At 41.8% G+C, this 20,493-nt stretch overlaps 2 protein-coding genes across 2 annotated transcripts; one reads left to right on the plus strand and one right to left on the minus strand.

Moving 5' to 3' along the window:
- Positions 1–8,833: 8,833 nt before the first annotated feature.
- On the minus strand, positions 8,834–9,810 carry CkaCkLH20_13302 (uncharacterized protein; the record flags this gene model as incomplete). Its single annotated transcript, XM_038896012.1, has 3 exons — positions 8,834–9,082; positions 9,157–9,478; positions 9,536–9,810. The coding sequence occupies 3 exons, from the start codon at positions 9,808–9,810 to the stop codon at positions 8,834–8,836; spliced, it is 846 nt and encodes a 281-aa protein (XP_038738684.1).
- A 970-nt stretch (positions 9,811–10,780) lies between these two features.
- On the plus strand, positions 10,781–17,986 carry CkaCkLH20_13303 (uncharacterized protein; the record flags this gene model as incomplete). The annotated part of the gene is made up of 3 exons (XM_038896013.1): positions 10,781–11,886; positions 11,941–12,041; positions 17,736–17,986. The coding sequence occupies 3 exons, from the start codon at positions 10,781–10,783 to the stop codon at positions 17,984–17,986; spliced, it is 1,458 nt and encodes a 485-aa protein (XP_038738685.1).
- Positions 17,987–20,493: the final 2,507 nt, after the last annotated feature.

Genomic DNA, 20,493 nt, shown 5'->3' on the forward strand with positions numbered 1-20,493 from the left:
GTCTATAAATAGAAACTTAAGCTATTTAATAGATAATTTATAACCTTTAGACTAAGCTAAAAATACTCTATAAGATACCTCTATAATATTAATATAAAATAGTAGGACTATTAATAAGATAAGTACTTAATTTATAGAGAAGATAAAGCTAGAGTATAGTAAATTAGTTAAAATAGACCTAACTTATTATAGTTAAGGATCTAGAAAACTAAGTAGTTAAAAAACTAAACTTACTTATTAAAACTAAAGGATAATAATAAGTAGATAAGATAAAGTCACTATATAGTATAATAAAAGTATATCTAGCTTAATAATATAAATATATTTAAGTTTAAATATAACTTAATAGAAAACTAGCTACTATAATAATAAATAGTAAAGCTTAAAGAAACTTTATCTTACTTAGAATAGTAAATAAATAATAAATAGTATAGTAATAAAAAGTAAAAAAAGACTACTATTTATTTAGTACTATTAAAAGAGAATAAGTTTAATATAATAGAGAATATATTATAGTAGAGATAATATACCTCTCTATATAGAGTTATAGCTATTATAAATAACTTAACTTTAATATTATAGAGATAAGAGATAAATATGATATTATCTTTAAAAAGCTATAGCTATATAATAATAACCTATAGATAGATTAGAGAATAAGCTAACTCTAATAGAAATAGAACTTAGTTACTAAGTAGTAATTTATAAAGAGTACTTTAAATAAGTATTTAGTAACTCCTTAAGTAAAAAGATTTATTACTTATTTAAAATATAAAGATAAAAATACTAAGATATTAATAGTAATAGATATTAAAGAAGATTATCTTCTATCTATTTTAAATAAATACTAACTTTATAATAAACTATTTATAAAAGAACTAAAGACTAAACTATTAGAATATAAACCCTTTAATTATAAAATTAAGCTAAAAAAAGGAAAAGAACTAATATATAGCTTAATTTATAGACTCTCTTAAGATAAGATATAATACTTTAATAAATAGTTAGAAGAAAACCTTGAAAAGAGATATATTAAGCCCTTAATATTACTAATAAGATACTTAATTAAATTTATATCTAAAAAGAATAAAAAGAAATAACTTTATATCAACTACTAAAAACTTAATAATATTACTATTAAGAACTACTACTTATTACTATTTATATTTAAACTATAAGACCTATTATATAAAGTAAACTAGTTTATAGCTCTTAACCTTAAAGAAGTATATAACTTTATTAAAATTAAAAATAATAATATCTAGAAGGCTACTTTTAAAATATATAAAGAATGTTTTAAGACCCTTATTATACCCTTTAGCCTTATTAATATACTAGTAACCTTTTAGAATATAATTAATTATATTTTATAAAAGTATATTAATATATATATTATTATATACCTAAATAATATCTTTATCTTCTTAAAAATAATAAATAAGTATAAATAATATATATATTAAGTACTTAAGGTATTATAAGATATTAAGCTATTAATAGAACCTAAAAAAAGTAAATTCTATACTTAAGAAGTTAACTACTTTAGATTTATTATTACTCTAAAAGTTATTGAAATAAGTAAAAAGAAGATTAAAGTAATTTAGAAATAGCTAATACTTTAAAACGTTAAAGATATTTAATTATTCTTTAGACTAATTAACTTCTATTAATACTTTATTAAGAACTATATTAAAACTAGTTAAAGCTTTATAGAGCTTATTTAAAAAGATAAACCCTTTAAGTAAATAAAATAATACTAAAAGGACTTTAACTAAATTAAGTAATATATAGTAAATAATATTATTCTATATATATTAAACCTAAAAAACCCTTTAAAGTTAAAATAAATATTTCTAATTTTATAATAAGAGTATAACTTTTATAATAGAACCTAAAAAGATAACTATAACTTATTACTTTTCTCTTTAAGAAGCTTAATAGACTAAAGCTTAACTATTAGATTTATAATAAAGAACTTATAATAATTATTAAAGTATTTAAGGAATAGAGACCTTACTTTTTTAGAACTAAATACTTAATAAGAGTCTTTATAAATTATAAAAACCTTTTATATTTTACTATCTTAAAAGTTTTAAATAAAAGGTAAATTAAATAGTTAGAGTTTTTATTTAAATTTAACTTTAAAATTATCTATTATAAAGGATTTAAAAATAGATAAGCTAATACTCTAAGTAAATAAATAGATTATAACGTTTTAATATTTAAAGAGATATAAGTTATCTTTAAGATAAATTAAGAAGGTAACTTTATATTAGCTATTAGACTTCTATATATAGCTAAAAGGAATAATACTAGCTTAACTAAAAGAATATCTATTAAAGCTATTATTAAAGTATATATTATACTTATATATAGTTACTAAAGTATAACTAAGATATAGAAATATATTAAATAATACTATAATAAAATAACTATATAATAAGAAGTATCTTTAGTAATTAGGGACTATAAGGTTTATAGAAAAAATAAACCTAATTAATATTAGCTTTATAGTAAGATATAGCTACTCTTAATACTATAAATAGTATAGAAATTAGTTTTATTAGACTTTATTACTAAGCTTCTTAAGTCTAAGGAACTAATAACTAAGGTTAGCTATAATAATATTTTTATTATTATTAATAGACTTATAAAGTATTTATACTTTATTCTATATATAGAGTTTAGTATTATAAAAGACCTTACTTATAAGTTTCTATAGGTAATTATTAACTAATATAGAATACTAAAGGAAATTATATTTAATAGAAATAAGTTATTTACTTTTAAGTTTTAGAGATCTCTAATCTTATAGCTTAGATCTAACTATAAGATATTTATTACTTTCTATCTATAAACTAATAGCTAAATAGAATAAATTAATTAAATTATAGAAACCTATTTATATTACTATATTAACTATTAATAAGATAATTAAGTCTAACTACTACCTATAGCTTAATTTATCTATAATAATATAATAGGAGAAAGTATAAAAGAATTACTATTCTATTTAAACTATAAGTTTAACTTAATAGCTTATAGAGAACTATAATAAGGCTTAATAGCTCTAAAAGCTATAATAGATATTAATAAACTTAAGAAAGTCTAATAAAAACTCTTAAAAGAACTTAAATTTATATATAAATAAATATATAAATATATTAATACTTTAAGAGTTAAGAGACTAATTCTAAAGGAGGGAGATAATATATACCTTCTCTACTAAAATATTAAAACTAAATAACTAAGTAATAAGTTAGACTTTAAGAAACTTAGACCTTTTAAAATTATAAAAAAGGTATTTAATATTAACTTTAAACTTATACTACTAAATATTATAAAGTATTATTTAATATTTTATATCTTACTTTTTAAAAAAGTACTAATAGGTTTATATATAAAAGACTATATTATTATAAAACTACTTAAATTAAAATATAAAGTTAAATAAATTATTAACTATTATAATATTAATAGAAATAGAGAATAGCTTATTAAATAGAAAGAGTATAAATATAAAGATAACTTATAGAAACTTATTAAGAACCTTTAGTACTCTTAGTAGCTACTATAAGAGTATTATTAAATAAGGGACTTAAGTCTATAAATTCCTCTCTAATCTTAAACTTAACTTAAAAAGAATTATTTTTAATACCTTTAGCTTAAAGATCCTCTATAATATATTACTTATAAATATTTGATATAGAAAGAATATTATTAGCCTCCTTTAGTTTTTATATTCCCTAAATAAATATATCTATATATTACTCCTTAATTAACGTTTAAGTTATATAAATATAAGCTAAATAACTAGCTATATTAGTTACCTCTAACTATACTTAAGTAAGCTTTTTATAAAGAGCTAATAAGGTATTACTTACTTATTTCTCTTTCTCCTCTTACTCTTAATATTAATTACTAAAACGCTTTATTATAATAAGTTAGAAATACCTTTAAAAAAGAATACTATTTAACTTATAACTTAATATAATAACTAGTTTATTATAAAGATACTTTAAATTTTTATATTTATAATAAACTTTTAAGCCCTCTATTATATAATAAAGATATTTAGCTTAAAAATAATAAGTATAAAGTATAATATTAATAGAACTAAAATATTTAAATATATTATTATAAATAGAATATAAAATAGACTTTAAATCTCTCTATTTTTAAATATAACTTAATATAGTATTAATATTATAAAAATTAAGAAGTATAATTAATACCTTTCTAACTTAAAAGATACTACTTATTTATATAGGTCTAAGGGACTAAACCTTTAAAGAGGGAACTTAATATTATAACCTATTAGGTATAACTAATAAAGAATACCCTATTAAGATACTAAGTAGTTATAATAGCACCTTTATATATAGGATTATAGAAATATATAGGGTTCTCTTAGGGGATAAAAGAACTATAGTATAAGTTATATAATAATAAGATAAGAGATTAGATCTATATATTTAGAATATAGTATCTATATCCTAGAAAGATAGAAGCTATATACTAAAGATATAGAAGCTATATAAAGTAGATATAATACCTAGTAATAGAGCTACTTAGGACTTATATATAGAATAGACTTAAGTCTACTTAAGGATAGACTTCTATAGCTCTTTAGTAATTAACTTTATAATTACCCTTACTAGTACTTTTAGCTATACCTAAGTAATAACTACTCTATAACTATTATTAAGGCCTTAACTAATTACTAAGACCTTTAAAGACTTATAATTACTTAATTAGACCTATAGAATAATAAATAACTATTACTATTATTATTACCTAACTTACTATTAATATAAACCCTACTATTAGTTAGCTAGCCGTAATAATAAGATAAATATAGAGATATACTAATAGTAATAATAGCGTTCTACCTATAGTAATTATTATATTTAGCTAATAAATTGCTCTTATAACTATTAATAATAAGTATTTAATAGATACCTTTAGTATAACCTTTAGTATATTTATTAAAGTATTTAATCTAGTTTAGACCTATTTTATCATTAGTCTATCTATTAGTAATAGGTTTAATAACCTAGTTGCCTAGAAACCCTAATTTTATAGTCTAATTAGTAAGGTAATAAGCGCTTTAAATAATTATAAATAGAGGTATATACTACCTACCTAGATTAATATATTTAATAACTATAGCCTATTTATAGTTACTAAGCTAAATAGACTTTACTTTACTACGTTTATTAGTATATATTACTACTATTAATATAGTAATAACACTTACTATAAAGCTAGTTTTATAAAAATTATATATATCTCCCTTACTAATCCTATATTTAGCTATTATATTACGTAATAATATAAACTACTTTTTAATAACCTTAAGATCCTCTTAAAGGGCCCTTTAATAATTATATAGATAATTAAATTTAGTTCTTAATAATAGTTATAAGTCTATAAACCGCTTAGCCTAATGCTTACTAATAGGCTTACTATTATATACCTATAGTAGGAGATTAGCTATATCTTCTATACTAGTGAAACGTAAGGGGAACCCTCTTTAATCCTACTTAATAACGTATTAGAGAAGCGTTTTCTCTTTAATTAGATTGAGTTTATATTATTAGGGCTAAGTACGTTTGCATTAGGGTTAGTTATTTATTCTATTGCGTAAGGAACTTTTAGGTATACTATAGGTTTTTATAGTACGTAATATACTTAGTTTTCTACTAGTAGAGCGTATTAATTAAATTGCCTTAATTATAAGAATGATTTAGTCTTTTTAGGTATAAATTAGTATTATAGTTATTAAGTTATTATATGTTAAAGGTTTAAGTAGTAGGTGTCTAACTACGTCTGGGAAAAAGTTTGCAGCTAACTAATATTTGCAGCTAACTAATAAACTACGTTATACTTACTATTTTTACCTACTTATATATTATATATACTTTAGCCTTTAGATTAGTCTATTTTTAGCCCCCTTAAAGTAGTATATAAAAAGAAGCTTAGACTATATACTAAGTAGGATACTAATATAGTTATAAGTAAGAGAAACTTTATTATTTATTATAGTAAGGTAGTTATATAATATAGCCCTAATAAGTAAGAATATTATTACCAGCTAGAAATAGACTAAGTTATAGACTATTAGTATAGCTAAACCCCTTATAAGCCCTCAGCTGTCGTCGACGACCTTTGAAGGGAGCTGGTCGGTGTGTTCGTGAGTGGCCTCGAGGACGCGGAAAGATAGCGGGTGCAGAGCCGCAGCTGATCGCAGCAGGTGCATCATGACGGAATTTTCCACTGGCTCGCCGGTCTTCAACGATTCGATGTTGTAGCCGCCAGGGATTTGCAACCGCCGCTTTTTGTTCTATGAGTCTGCATCGCTGTTGACATCGGGCTGGATCGGTCTCTTTGTGATTGGAAGCGAGGGCGGCATCGTGGTGGCAGAGGGATAGGTCTCGGCTTTCGGTCGGATAGGTGGCAATTGGCCAGAGGGATCGGGCGGTACTTGTTGCTGCTGTGTCGAAGCGTTAGTTGAATAATCTGATCGGTGCGCGCAGGGTGCCAGAAAAATGGGTGAGTTGGCAGGTAAGCATCTCTTAACTCACAGATAAACGAGTGTGGATTGCTTCAAGCGACGATCTGCTGTACGAAGCTCCGTGAAGGAGACCGTTGGACTGAAAGACAGCGTTGGGACTTTCGCCGGATGCGACGACCAATAGGAGGATTTTCTTGAGGCAGAGGAGTGATTCGTAGGAGACGGTCTCAAGACCCACAAATACCGTCGAGTTCTCTGTGGTTTTTCTGAATCCCACGCTGTCGAGAGGAGGGGTTTGGGGGCGAGTTCATGGCGGCACAGCGGTTCGACGCGATGATGTTGTTGACGGAAGCTGGAAGTGGGCCGGGGGTGACAAGCCGTCTCTTGACCAACTAGGTGGTGTAGCTGTGGTGGGATGGTCAGCTGCGATAAGAGCTGCGATAAGAGGCGATGCGGGATGACTGGATGTCGGAGAATTACAGGCAGGCAGCACCCACAGATGCACTTGCCTGCGGGGAGTCTCCAACACCTAAGACACCTTTCGCGACGCGAGCAAACGAGAGCCCAGACCCGGAACCGTGTACGGGCGTGATCTGTTCGGCAGCAAACAGAGCATTGGCCTTAAATGGCAAAATGGATGTCGCAAGGTGCAGTAGAGCGAATGTTGATCCTTGATGAATATTGATCTTCACTGCGGGGTTGCACTTACGTTGATTTGCAGGGCGAAACAAACGACCCTGAAATAGGTGGCAGGGTCGCGCTGAGATCTTGTTCCGAAATCTTGTTTTGTGGGACAGTCTTGTTGCTGCAACGTTGTTGTATGGGTCTACAAGAAACCCCACCCTGTTTTGTGGGACGCAGTCCTGCAAGATCAAGTGTCGCCGTTCAGATCTTGCAGTGGACCTCCTGCCTGCAAGAATTCGATTTTAGCAGTAAGAGGCGCATCAGGCAGTTCATCGAACCGCCAGGAGACCTCCAGCGACATTTACCCGCCTGCATCCACCAATACGGTCGGACAATCACAACAAATGTGTTCCCCAGGCCTTTGTTTCTTTTTTGTTCGGCTGGACGATGCGATGGGCAGCAGTGTACGACGTCCTTCTCATCTCCATATTTTCTCCAAGACCTGTCTGCCACAAAATCCCCGATTGGCTTAAAAACAACCAGGTGTCTGATAATTGGCAAAGACTCCGCACCCAAGGTTCCGACCGTGGATGCAGCCGCTGTTGAACTTGAGAAAATAGCGGCGCTCCAGCACTTTTGACAACACAGCTGCCGACCACGACCGCTCCCAACAGCTTCTTCGCTGTCGTCATACAAGCTCGGCAGCACCCAGACAACAGACCAGACGCAAGCCGCCTCCGATCTTCGCATTACTCACTGCCGCCGAAGGAGCAGAACTCAAGAGATACTGTCGGCAGAGAAGGGCAAGACGGAGGGAGGGGGCGCACCACGGCGTGAGCGGGACAAAACAGACGGGCCCATGATTGCGCCGATGGAACACATCGTAAGCAACGATTGGAAGTTGGTGTTGGTGTTCGGTGTCAGTTGACGGAGCCGTCGCGGTGTGGAAGGCCCGGACGCGCCCGGCACCTTGCGACTGAGATCTACTAAGGTACGTAAGATGAATAGCCGGAGATTAACCAGAGCCTGGGCTTTGTGCCATCTAACGATCTCACTGGGTGAGAACGTTGGTACACCATACATCGCTCTGGTGCCCCCGCATTATTGGTCAATTGCTAAGTTGGCACCCATGGTCCAAACTTGAAGTGCCGATGGGCGAGAAGGGATGGTCTGTATGCATGTGAGCCGGATGGAATTTGAGAGCAAAAAAGGCGGACCGAGTAGTGACCAAAGGACGTGAAATGATGGCGCGGAGGAAACATTCAACTTGTGCCTAGACGATTGGGAATGTGATCTCCGACGGGCGGTCTCTATAGCTCCGCCGCGGGGTGCTGGATTCGGACCCCGTAAACCCAGGGGAGGGTCAGGCCGTCCCAGGCCTGGCGCGGAGAATGCCCCCTTCGCAGGAAGGGAACGCGCTGTGAGTTCGTGGTGCTTGCCTTCCTGTTCCATCCTCACCGTTGATTTCTTGTTTCACTCAACCTATCATCAATTCATCTTTGTCACGGCCGAAAACCGTAACACAGGGCCCCTTCGCAGTGTCTCAATATCGTTTTCCATTGGCGACCAACAACCACTCCGAAATCTATCAGTACCAAGACGCCTTTCCTTTGTCCGGGTATCAAACAAGATGGTATCATGACAACGCCCTCCCCACTCTGCAAACCGCAAACGCTAATCAGACAAATTACATTATGTGCCACCATCATCATCAACCGGCCTGGCCCGCTTCTGACCACCAGGGAACATGGCGTGCACCAGTCGCTGCTGGAACGACGCGTAAGGAGCGTACGAAATGGGCTGAACTTGTATAGCCAGCGCAGCGGGTCCGCTTGGAGAGGTGCGGGTGCAGTCGAGCTTGCCAAGGAAGTTTTCGGAGACGTTGGTCGTGAAGATGTGGAGGGTGGACTTGTCGTCGACGTTGCCAAGGAGAACGTGGACCTGTTTGTGAGGATAGCAGAGGTTAGCAGACAATATCTACGACGCAAGTGCGGGCGGGCATGGTGAACACATACTCGATAGGTTCGTGGGGGTTGGAGGAGGCACCGGTTGGGTGAACGATTCGCTCGGTGCATCTCCTGGGCCATGGCGATGAGCAACGAGGCAATGTATGGGTCGTGATACGGTTCTGACGGCGTTATGCTGGCGAGGCGGAGATGGTAGAGAGCCACAGTCGGCTTGCTCCAGCGCGTCTTGTCCGAGCCCCTAAGACTGTTCTTCCGCGCCGACTTGATGATGCTGGTGTCGAGATAGGCGATATCGGGGCTGTTGGAGGTAGCGAACGTTCGACAGGGAAGGGGAGAAGCGCGTCCTTGGAAGCGGAAGTAAAGCCTCGTGCTAAGTTTCGTTCAGTTGTTAGTCTGGGAAGGGGGGATTCGGGACGAAGTTGCATACCCGGCCGGCTTGGCTGCAAGCGAGCTGCTTTGAAGGAGCTCAGCGACACCAATCTCCTTAGAGGCGCGGATATGGCTTTTTGCTAGCCTGGAGACTGCACGAACGGTGTTTGGTTGTGGGAAGTTGATTGAATGGTAGGTGTCGTCCGTTCTGCGTGAGGGAGTGGTTGGTGGTGAGAGGCGTTGGAAGCCAGTGATCGAGCCTCCAGAAGGTTTACAGGCTGCCAAAGGTCCCAATGCATTGTCAGAAATCCTTCTAGAAGATTTGGAAGCCAGGGAGTTGTCCGTTGGGGCGGCAGCAAGAGTCAGGAAGCAACAACCAAGGAGGTCAAGGTGTCGCTGCGTCCAGTGAAGAGGTGGGACAATGAGACGCTCTCGAGAGCAGCGGCGCAGAACCTCATGGAGAGAAAGAGAAGCAACATGACGAAGTCGGTGAGAAGGCTCTGGACGAGAGTGCTTTCGATGCGTTGGTGGTGAGCATGTCATCGTCACGGATGGCATCGTTATGGACGAATAATGTTGTGTCTAAAATTAAAGGAAGAGCAAACAAAATGTCACAGGGAGATAATGCGCGATGACAAGGCCCACAGGCCATACCATATTATGTCAGCATCATTATGTCATACACCGACAAAAGTAAGCAGGATCACATGCTGAAGCATGGGCCAAAGTCGTGGGTCACCTGACTTTGCATTCTGGCCCTTGGGTCCCTCAGCTTACTAAGGTTGTCTCCCCACCACGCTTTTGTCTCTCAGACTACACATGCCAGTGTTGTCTTTCACCACGCTTTTGTCTCCCTCAAGGCTATGTCTCTGTGTTTGTTTGTTTTCCTTCTTCTTGCTTTCCCCGTTGAATGTGTCCATCTATTGCTGAGGCGGGCTGTAGAAGGAGATGGAATAGGATGAAATGTTTGTCCTTCCTGAATGTTCAGTTCTCGGCCACTCTAGGTCCCTGGGCACTAGACTTGTTGCACCGCATAACATGCAGTCCAACGAGGGCCTCGGTGTGCAATCCGACACCACTGCCTGAGGTAGGGGCCAGGAAACCTGCCTGCCTATTCAACACCACCCCAGATGTGCTGTTGTTTCTCTTTCCAGCACCGCAGCATCTGTAGATTGTGGCTGGGCGACTCAGCTAGTGAACCTCTCCAAACCAAAACAACTACCACCAGAACAGGATACTTGATCATCAACGTTCACCCGCCGTACGGATCTGGCAAGCACAGGCGCGCGTCCCGAAATCAACGATGCCCTCTTGTTTCTTCGACTCTGTTCCCGACCCTTTCCTCGATCCAATCTCAGCGCCTCCCCGTCTCAAGGCTTTGGGTGAGTATGACGAAGACTCCGTCGCTACCGTGGATGCCTTTGAACCCCGTCGCTCCATCGCCGATGTTCTTCATCAACAGAGCACTAGCAAATGGAGCAAGAGGCACTTTGACGTCTGCAATGCGGTCGTCACACAACAAGAGCATGACATTCTTCCGGGTCTTAGGCCTGGTGCTGGTAACGAAGAACAAGATGTCGCCTGGCCGCACTGGGGAAGGACAAACCTCTCTGATGAAGATCATCCTTTCTGGTCAAAGTACGGAGACACGAGAAGAAAGCTCCTTGCGCTTGTGTCAGGACCCCCGTCTGATATCTCCACATCCAAGTCGGCCTCCTTTCTGTGTCGTAATCAGCAGTCGGACGTTGGCTTCATTTGGGCCGCCCTCCGGAAATTTCGAACACTCCACCTGGACTCCGAAACAACAGACACAGAGGAGACCACGGGGAACAGCACACAGGACATCCTCCATGACGATTCCGAGTCCCCGCCAGCCAAAAGAGTTCGCAGAAAACCCGCGCTTCATCCCGGTGTCGTCTCATATGCAGGAGGCGACCTCTCCGACCCTCTCGATTCTCAGTCCACTACCCCTCCCGCGAAGTCTTGGGGAGGTGACCTCCCTTCGACACCTGAAGAGCCCGCCTTCATATCCGAGTCAGAGAACCGGCGTTCATCCCAGAAGCCCGAAACATTAACGGCCGAATTCATCTACGCTTTCATTCGGCATGTCCTCCAATGGCTACCCCCGCAGCACGAGATGGCGGCGAACGACCAGGAAAGCATTGTCGATTTGAATGTCGCCACGGCCCGGAGGTTCGTCAGCCTCAGCGGCCCTCTGAAATTCACATCCATTGACGACGGTGGCCTCTATATTGGCAGTTTGGGCTGCGTTGCTATCATCGAAATGAAACAGTGCCTTCAAATCGTTGATGGTCAGGCGAAAGTCCCAGACGAGTGGGTTGCGCAAATTGTGGGGGAGGCTCTGGCCGTTCGCCTTGAAGATGGAGCCTGGGCAGGCCCGCCCGAGACGTTAGTATCCTCTCCCTTTTCATGCCATTCGTCTCGACTGACTGATCGGCGCAGGGTATTTGTTATTGCACCGGCGCGGCATTACGCCCGACTCTTCGAGCTCAACATTACCGACAACTATCTCACCGAATTCAAGAGAGACGCCATGCGTATTGGTAAGCTTAAGGAGTCGTTAAAGATCCACAAAACGAGACTTTTCGACCTGAGTCAATCGAAGGATTGTCTACACTTTTTGCAGAACGTTTCTCGAATCATCACGGTCGCTCGCGAAGCCGCAATTCCTACACCCGAAGCCAACGATATAGATGAATGAAGGCCATAGCCATGCGTCTGGCAATCCCATTACGCTACGCGCCAGGTAGACTGCCACGAACGGATCGCCGTCTGAAGTATGATACAACATACAGCAATCAATCAGCAACAGCCACTGAGCAAGTCATTCGCCAGAGACCCGCGAGTGCGGGATGTTGCCAGCTACCCCAATCTCGGTCATGGCACGAAGTCGAGCGTGTCTTTTTCGACTTATACGAGGAGTTTCCTCGGTATCACGACCCAACCTACATTCTCGACTGATTAATCAGGGCCACCGCCTTCCAGCTGCCAATGGTTGCGCCTGTCCGGTGCTTCACGTATGTGACCTGGGAGACTTCTGAGGCAGGCTGACTCGATTCCCTGCCACCATTCTACCCACATTTCCGTGAGGTAGGATCTATCGCTGCATTCATCTCATTTGGTTGCTGAAGACTTGTCTCCTCCGCCGGTAAGTATGCAAACGCCGACCGACGTGTTGTTCTTCTTCGTCGCGGATACAAACAGTGGGTGCCGGTCGTTCGCGCTTCCGCCCTTCTCTTGAAAACAACCTGGAGGATCAACATCGACAGACTGATTCGAGACGACTTGATATTTGAGCGAACGGTAAATCAGAATGGGTAGCAAGGATTCGGATGATTCAGATAGAACAATCCAGCCCCTATTTCATCTCTTCCTTCCGCATCCCGCAGTAATCAGCCATTTGTTGCTTCTAATCCACGCACCCCAGTAGCCGTGAATGATTTGGACGGAAAGTGACAAACAAACCGTCCTTCACTGTCAGATCAGGGGTTGGTCATTCCCACAGTAAGGAAAACCGGACCGGACAAGCCCGCAGCAATGACAACTGGCTCGATGTAAACGTGTTCCCCTTCGTTGCATACCAAGGCCCGACGATATCAGCGAGACGCGGTTGCGCGGCTAGGCAGAGAACATTGTGAACAGACTAACAATACGAGTACTCTGTGCCGTGACCCGTTCATTGCTCTCGATTCATCTTTCGCTGCTCTCCTATTTGTGTTGGTCGATCTTGACTGCTGAGCCCCCTGGCCAGCACACCGTTTCGGCTCCACCGCCCGTCCTGCCTTGATATCGAGGCTGGAAGTGGAAGATGACGAGTCAATCGAGCTTGACTGGGCGCAGATTGGCCTGAGTGTGTAATGACACCAGCTTTCAACATCATCTCAGGACACCACTTCTCGAAGCCACCTCCCAGTACGCGCATGTCTAAGATACCAGATTGCATGCAGCGAAGTCCTCCTCGTACGAAGATTGCGTGTTTTCGCTTACTTCACATCAATTCCCCCGGGATGTAATGTGAGAAGTAATGCCGTCGAGCATACGTGCAACTCATTGGAGCTTTCTCCCGAGAGTATGAAGACAGCCCTCGCGGCAGGTTCATGCCCAATTATCCGTTTTCTCATGGGTCTCTGCCATTGACGTGACCAGTAGTTGAAAGTCGATGACCAGTTAATACGAGGAACTCATCGTTTTATACGGAGGCATTTTTGCCAGACGCAAATGTCCCCTCAATTCCATGGCCCGGAAGGTGTGTAAGCAACCTGGAATGTAAACTCGCGAAGTCAGCGAGGTCATGCTCGCCATGGCCCGTGTACCGCGATTTGATTGTACTGAGCATGAATTTCAGGTAGATTGAACCAGCTTATCATTTTTTGACATTCCCCATGAGCCCTTCACCACTGAATTATACTCAATCAAACCAGTTCGTGCTCTCGTAGGCTGCCTCCTGGTTCCTGATTCCCACCACGCATGTTCAGCATCGACACCACCTCCGACGAGCTCGAATAGCCCGACAATAGGGACGGCATGAACAAAGCTTTCGCTGCCATCAACGTCGGCGGAGCGAGTAGCATGTAGCCAGTGACACGGCGGGTATCCGACGCGATGATTGGCTTCTTAGAAAGAATCGAGAGCGATAAGATGGGGTCTTTTCGATGAGACCGTTGCGGGCAAGCTGGTGCTGGCCACCACCCGTGAGCACAGCCGCCCCGTTCGAGGGACGAAAAGTCCGAAGAAGCGGAGCTTTACTAGGTGAGGACGTTGGCCGAGGTCCAGACCGACCAAGAGCGCTCTCGATATCTGCAAAACCAGACATTGCTGTCTCGGCTTGAAATCGTGCGTGACGGTACTTCTGTCACCAGCAATCTTGTTTTGCGCTACTTCCCACTCGTGGTCTTGCTCCGTCCGGCGGCTTAGCCCTCGATGGCATGACCCCAGTTGATGTAACCCCTTGTGGGTGGGAATGGCGGTCGGAAGCGCTTCATTGGAGGGAACTCTGGACTGGAGGTCTGCGACGTAGATAAAGAGTCAACATTATCCAGAGCCACAGGAGTAGCAAGGGAGTTGTTGCCGACAATAGATTGCCAATTCGACCAGACGCATTGAAATCCCTTCTGAATCTTCGTCGAGGCTCATCCGACCATCGAGAGTTGGCAACAGGTATCTCAGCATTGACGATGGATTCCGGGCACAGTCCGAGATTCAGGCCAGCGCATGTAATCACCAACGTTTGCTCTCGCGATTCTCTTTTCAGGGGGAGATCGTACCAGCCCGGTATGATCAGATCAATCTTGTCTTGTGTGGTGTTGGCCGGAGGCAGGGGTACTTGCGGCGCCGATCGTGAGGGAATTGCAATGTAGTAGTGCGGGATAGACTGGGTCTTGCTTTGAGAATACGGGTATCAATCCTAGACCGCGGCCTCGGCGATCGATCCGCTCGTCTGTCGGCTCAGGTTGACTGCCACTTTCAGGTCCTGGTGTCATTATCAGAAACTGCCAAATGCAGGGAAGAGGTGTTTTGTGGACTCACAACAGCCAGACTTTAGCAAGTTCTCGATTTCTCAGGCTCTCAGGCCAGCGGCCAGGCTCTTTTGGCGCTCTCGGTGGGCTTTCGATGGTAAGTCTCTTGAGCGGAAGTAGCAACAGGTAGGAGGGATAATCGATGGCTGGCTATGTGATCTGGGCTTCCCTACAATACCGCCGATGCCGTTGAGGGAGTAAGCCGTGGGAGGTGCCGAAGGGCCGGAGGTATGGCTGCACGAGGTTGGTAGTCAGTCGGCCAAGAAGTTTGCTGGGCACTCGGTCAGGCGGGTGATTCAACGCAATGTGGGAGGGAAACGTTGGCGTCGTCTTCGTCTTCGTCATCGCCGCCGCCGCCGCCGTCGTCGTGGTATTTGTCGTCGTTGTCGCTATTGTCGTGGTTGCCGGCAGATGGCAGGCGCAGAAGGGTCGTCTCTTCAGCAAGCTCGTCGATAAGTGGCACAGTGAAAGCAAGTGACAGAACCAGGGATACCCTCGCTTGGATGAAACTCACCGCTCACAGTCATTACTCAGTTAACTACATATACAGGCCAGGATTGCCTTACAAGGGATAAACGCCAATCGTTTATATAGATCTACTGCAGGACCAGCAGATTACACTAAGCAATACAACCAACTTTATCCCACATTCGTTATGCTGCTATTGGCCATACTGATGATCTTTCAGTTATGAGCCCAGTAGACTCAGGCAATACAGCTTTGTTCAGAACCTTTTAGTCAAGAGACAAAGGTAGCTCAAGAAGAGCCAAGCACCTGATCAGGGCAATTGCCAGCCCCAGACCAGAACCAGATCAGCCCAAGAGATTACGACAGTCTCAACCAGCTTTCGACTCTCCGTCAGCGTACGAGAAGAATCGGAAAGACCCAGAAGCTCAAGCTCAATAAGGAGTGCAGAGCAAGACCACAAGGCTTCGCGTCCAAGATGGATACAGCCAAGTACATTCAGCGGCTCCAGAATGATTCTAACTAGACCAAATAGTTCAACAGTCTCAGGATGGTTGCTACAGTCTACAATGTCTGGGACTACATCGACCCAGATCAGGCAGTAGTAAACACTAAGCCACAGCCTAACTATCCAGACGATGTTTCCTTAGCGAACTTTAGCAATCTTCTTAACCTTAAGAAGGCTAAGTTCAAACTACAAGAAAGGGAATATAGACGGGTTCAGCAGAGCCTCAATGATATCCTTAAGTGGATAATTTCAACAGTTAACGCTCAGCATGGTCAGCAGACACAGCAGCCTCAGAGATATGATCAAGTCTCTGAAGGAAAATCTGGCTCCAAGCAGCCAAGCAAGACAAGAACTTATCAAAAGGAGGTACATCCTCCACCTTAAGTCCATCAAGAGACAAAACATCATAGACTAGCTCAATACCTACCTAGAAATTATAGAGGAAGCCAGAGTCTTAGACATCATATCGATAAGCAATCCAAGAGAACAAGTCAGAGACTTCTTACGAGCAGTCAAGACAGTCGCTCCAGACTGGGCAACACCTAGAGCCCACCAGATAGCTAAGAAAACTCTCAAACGACCGAAAAAATGGGAAAGGTGGCATAGAGCCATCGCCGCAATCAAATTCAGGAACTAGATTCAATCCAAACACCCAGACTAGCTAGAAGGAAAGGCAAAAACAACCAGCTTTACTACTTAGCAAGGACGAGATGAGGAAGATAAGAAAGTAGGGAAATTCTCATCAGATTGGAAGCCAGAATGCCCAGCCTGCCCAGGTCAGAAACACTTCGCTGAAACCTGTGGCCATTTCAACCCTACGATCACAAAATCAACCTATGACCCAAATATCAGTAGCAACAAAACGGCAATTAAGAAAACCCAGAATTTTCTCAAGAACAATCCAAGGGTTCAGATGAGGATCAAAAAGTTCAACCAAAAGAACAACATACAGACAACAATCACGACATCCTCCCACTTTACTCAGGATGGAGAGGACTCAGATAGATCACTTTCGTCATCCTACTTCAACAAGGAGCCAAGGATCCCAGCAGCTAGCCTATTCTCTAGATCTCCCTTAAAGAATAGCGTGATCATCAACTCGGGAAGTTCCTACCACATCTACAACAACCTAAAGAGGATGAGAGACCTTGATTACTCCTCCCAGCAACAAGTCCTTACAGGAGGGGGACATGTTACAGCCATCGCTAAAGGCACTATAGTTATCAAACCAAACCAAGGAGGACCCCACAAGAAGGGCTTTATTGTCAGATCAGTCCTGTACATCCCGGACTATCCAGTCAGCCTTCTAGGAACTGAGCCTCTGAAAAAAATCGGTTCATTCTTTACAGTCAGACACCCAGGTCTCAAGAACTCAAAAGGAGAACTTCTCTTCACAACTCCCTAGCAACACAGCCAGTATTTACTGGATTATATCGCCACAGAGGAGACTACAAGCTCGTTTAGCAACACTCCAATAAGCAATAAGCAAGTTAGATTCAAAGTGCCCAGTCAGGAGAAAACAAAATCAGGCCATCCCTCTACAACTGAGCCTCTGAAACCGTCAAAGGCAGAAGCAATGCTTTGGCACGAGAGACTTAGTCATCCAAGTGCCCAGGCCTTAACCAGGATGCTGAAGACCACCAAAGGGATACAGATAGAAGGCATCTCAAAAGACGAATGTGTAGCATGCTCAACAGGGAAAGCGATGCAGAACATATCTCAAAGGAAGCCTGACCACAACCCTACAGCCCCAGGGGATTACATCTCCATGGACTTCTTCGTCATCAGCAAAGCATACAACAACGAGAAGGTCATCATCCTGATTAGAGACGAGTGGAGTGGATTCGCTTGGATTCGAGGTCTTCGAGCAAGAAAAGAAGGACTACAAGCATTATCCCAAATTGTCGCCTTTCTTGAGCGGCAATACACTTCCCTCCTACACATCGCCCCGCTAGCACCCGCTGTTAGTGCTACGCTGGGCCTTACACCTCATTACTAACACATCAATTGCAATAACTACACCTGAATCACCCGCCCGCGATGGCCTCACAGCCAGTCGCGGGCACCCCGCGGGCCTCTAATGGCCTTTCATCCTCTATACATAGCCTCCCGCAGACCCCTCCTCCCCCTACCTCCCTACCCCCACGACCCCGCGGTATGACGCCCCCCCCCCATCCGGCCCGCGAGACGAGGACCACAGACGGCCGCTACCGCCCTCCCACGGGCCCGCGAGGGGCGGGCCCTCCGAGATGAAGCCCTAGATCTTCTCGCCCAAGGTCTAGACGCCCTCATTGGAACAGCTCCAGCCCGGCTGAAGGCTACAGCCCAGGGTCTTATCGACTCCTTCACCCGGTTTGCAACCGCAGAATTCTCAGGCCCCACTCCACAACCCGGAAAAACGTACTCCCAGGCCGCCGCCAACTCCGGCCCCACCTCGGGCCCCGCCCCCGGGCCGAACTCAGCATCGGGCCGACAGCCCGCCCGGAGCCCCGGACGCCCCAGTCCTGCACTGCAGCAGAAACAGGCCCCAGACCTTCGCCTACTAGTCCGGCTCCCATCCAAACATATCCCCACATCTAGGACCCTTGCCCCTCACACAGTTAAGATGGTAGTAACTAAAGAACTCAGCCTACAGCCCCAAGATCTCGTTGAGGTCCGGCATACCGCTACGGGATTCTCCCTTAGGCCGCAAAATAAGGAGGTCCAGGACCTACTCCTTCAAAGAGCCCAAGAGATCTAAAAGTGCCTTACAGCTGAAAAGGTTGAATTACCTACTAAGTGGCACCAGTATATCGTCCCATTCTGCCCGCTCTACTTTACAGGCCTAGATGGTAGTAGGGTTAGTGTAGAGTCAGAAATAGAGGAGGAGGTCCTCCTGCAGACGAAGCAGAGACTACTCTCCTGGCGTCCAACCCGAGCTGGCCCTGATTAAGCTACAGCTACACAAAGTGTGATTATTGCCCTCCCTCAAGAGGTCAAGGAGGGCTTCTCCCACCTAGGAAGCAGATCCCTAGGCGACACTCCCCTGGATGCCAGGGCTATCACTCAAACCGCTACTGCACTAGACGGCCCCTATGTGAGAACTGCGGGAAACCCTTAGACACTCATGAGGCTGGTCCCTGTATAGCCGCGTTGAAGTGTGCAAACTGCCATGGGCCCCACCCAGCAAGCTACAAGAACTGCCCAGCAAGACCTATAGTAGCAAATGGACATCTTACCCTCCCAAACCGGAGAGAAATAAGGCGGATTTAGGAAGCTGGAGAGAAGACGTCTCAGGCGCTCTACAGAGCAAGCCAAACCACCCCACAGATAGACTCAACCCCTGGACAGCTCCAGCAGCCTGGACACAAACGGCTTCGCCCCACCACACCCACCCAGGACTCAATTACTGTGGCGGGCGATGGCAGCACGGCTAGCAGCGACAGTATGGATGAAGATGAAGCTGAAGAGCCTGCTTTACTATTACTAGCTAAGCCTCTATCTAACCGCCCCATCCTGCTGCTCCTAGGTAGGTGGGTAGTCTAGAAGCCTAATTACAACGTTGCTAATGCCTATATATACCTCAACCTCAACTTAGAGACATAGGCTAAGAAAGCCCCCCTAACGACCGCTGCGCGTAGCGCAGTGTAACGTTGGGAAAATACCCCTAGCATATATAGCTTATTACGGCCAGCTAACTAACAGTAGGTTTATATTAATAATAAGTTAGGGATTAATAATAGTAAATAGTTAATAGTTATTCTATAGGTCTAATTAAGTAATTATAGGTCTTTAAAGGTCTTAATAATTAGTTAAGTCTCTAATAAGAGTTATAAAGTAGTTATTACTTAAGTATAGCTAAAAGTATTAATAAGAGTAATTATAAAGTTAATTACTAAAGAGCTATAAAAGTCTAATCTTAAGTAAACTTAAGCTAATTTTATATATAAGTCTTATATTAAATAGTCTTTATATTCTAATTACTTATTAAGTAATTACCTTAATATATAAATAATTATAATTAGTTAGTTCTACTAACTAATTACTAATTACTTAGCTCTATACTCTACTAATTATTCCTTATCTTATTATTATATAACTTATACTATAGTTCTTTTATTCTAAGGGGTTTCCCTTCTATTTCTGTAATCCTATATATAAAGGTGCTATTATAACTACTTAGTATCCTAGTGGGGCGTTTTCTATTGGTTATACCTAACGGGTTGTGATATAGCTCTACTAGAGCTCTACTAGGCCTATTAGATTAATATCGTTCTTATTTAGGAACTATAGATAGGCTATATAGATAAGATACAGATTAATACACACCCTAGCTATTACTCCTACGTCTCAGTCGACTCCTAGGACAGCAGAGAAATAAGGCCTAGGGTCATATAATATATATATAGAAGAATAAAGAGCTTAAGACCTAGCAATAGAGGCCTACTTAGACAAGAGATATCCTATAGGTTGTTACGACCCGTTAGGCATAACCAACGAAGGACGCCCCACTAGGATACTGGGCGG

This window comes from Colletotrichum karsti (assembly GCF_011947395.1).
Source record: "Colletotrichum karsti strain CkLH20 chromosome Unknown Scaffold87, whole genome shotgun sequence".
NCBI classification, from domain to species: domain Eukaryota; kingdom Fungi; phylum Ascomycota; class Sordariomycetes; order Glomerellales; family Glomerellaceae; genus Colletotrichum; species Colletotrichum karsti.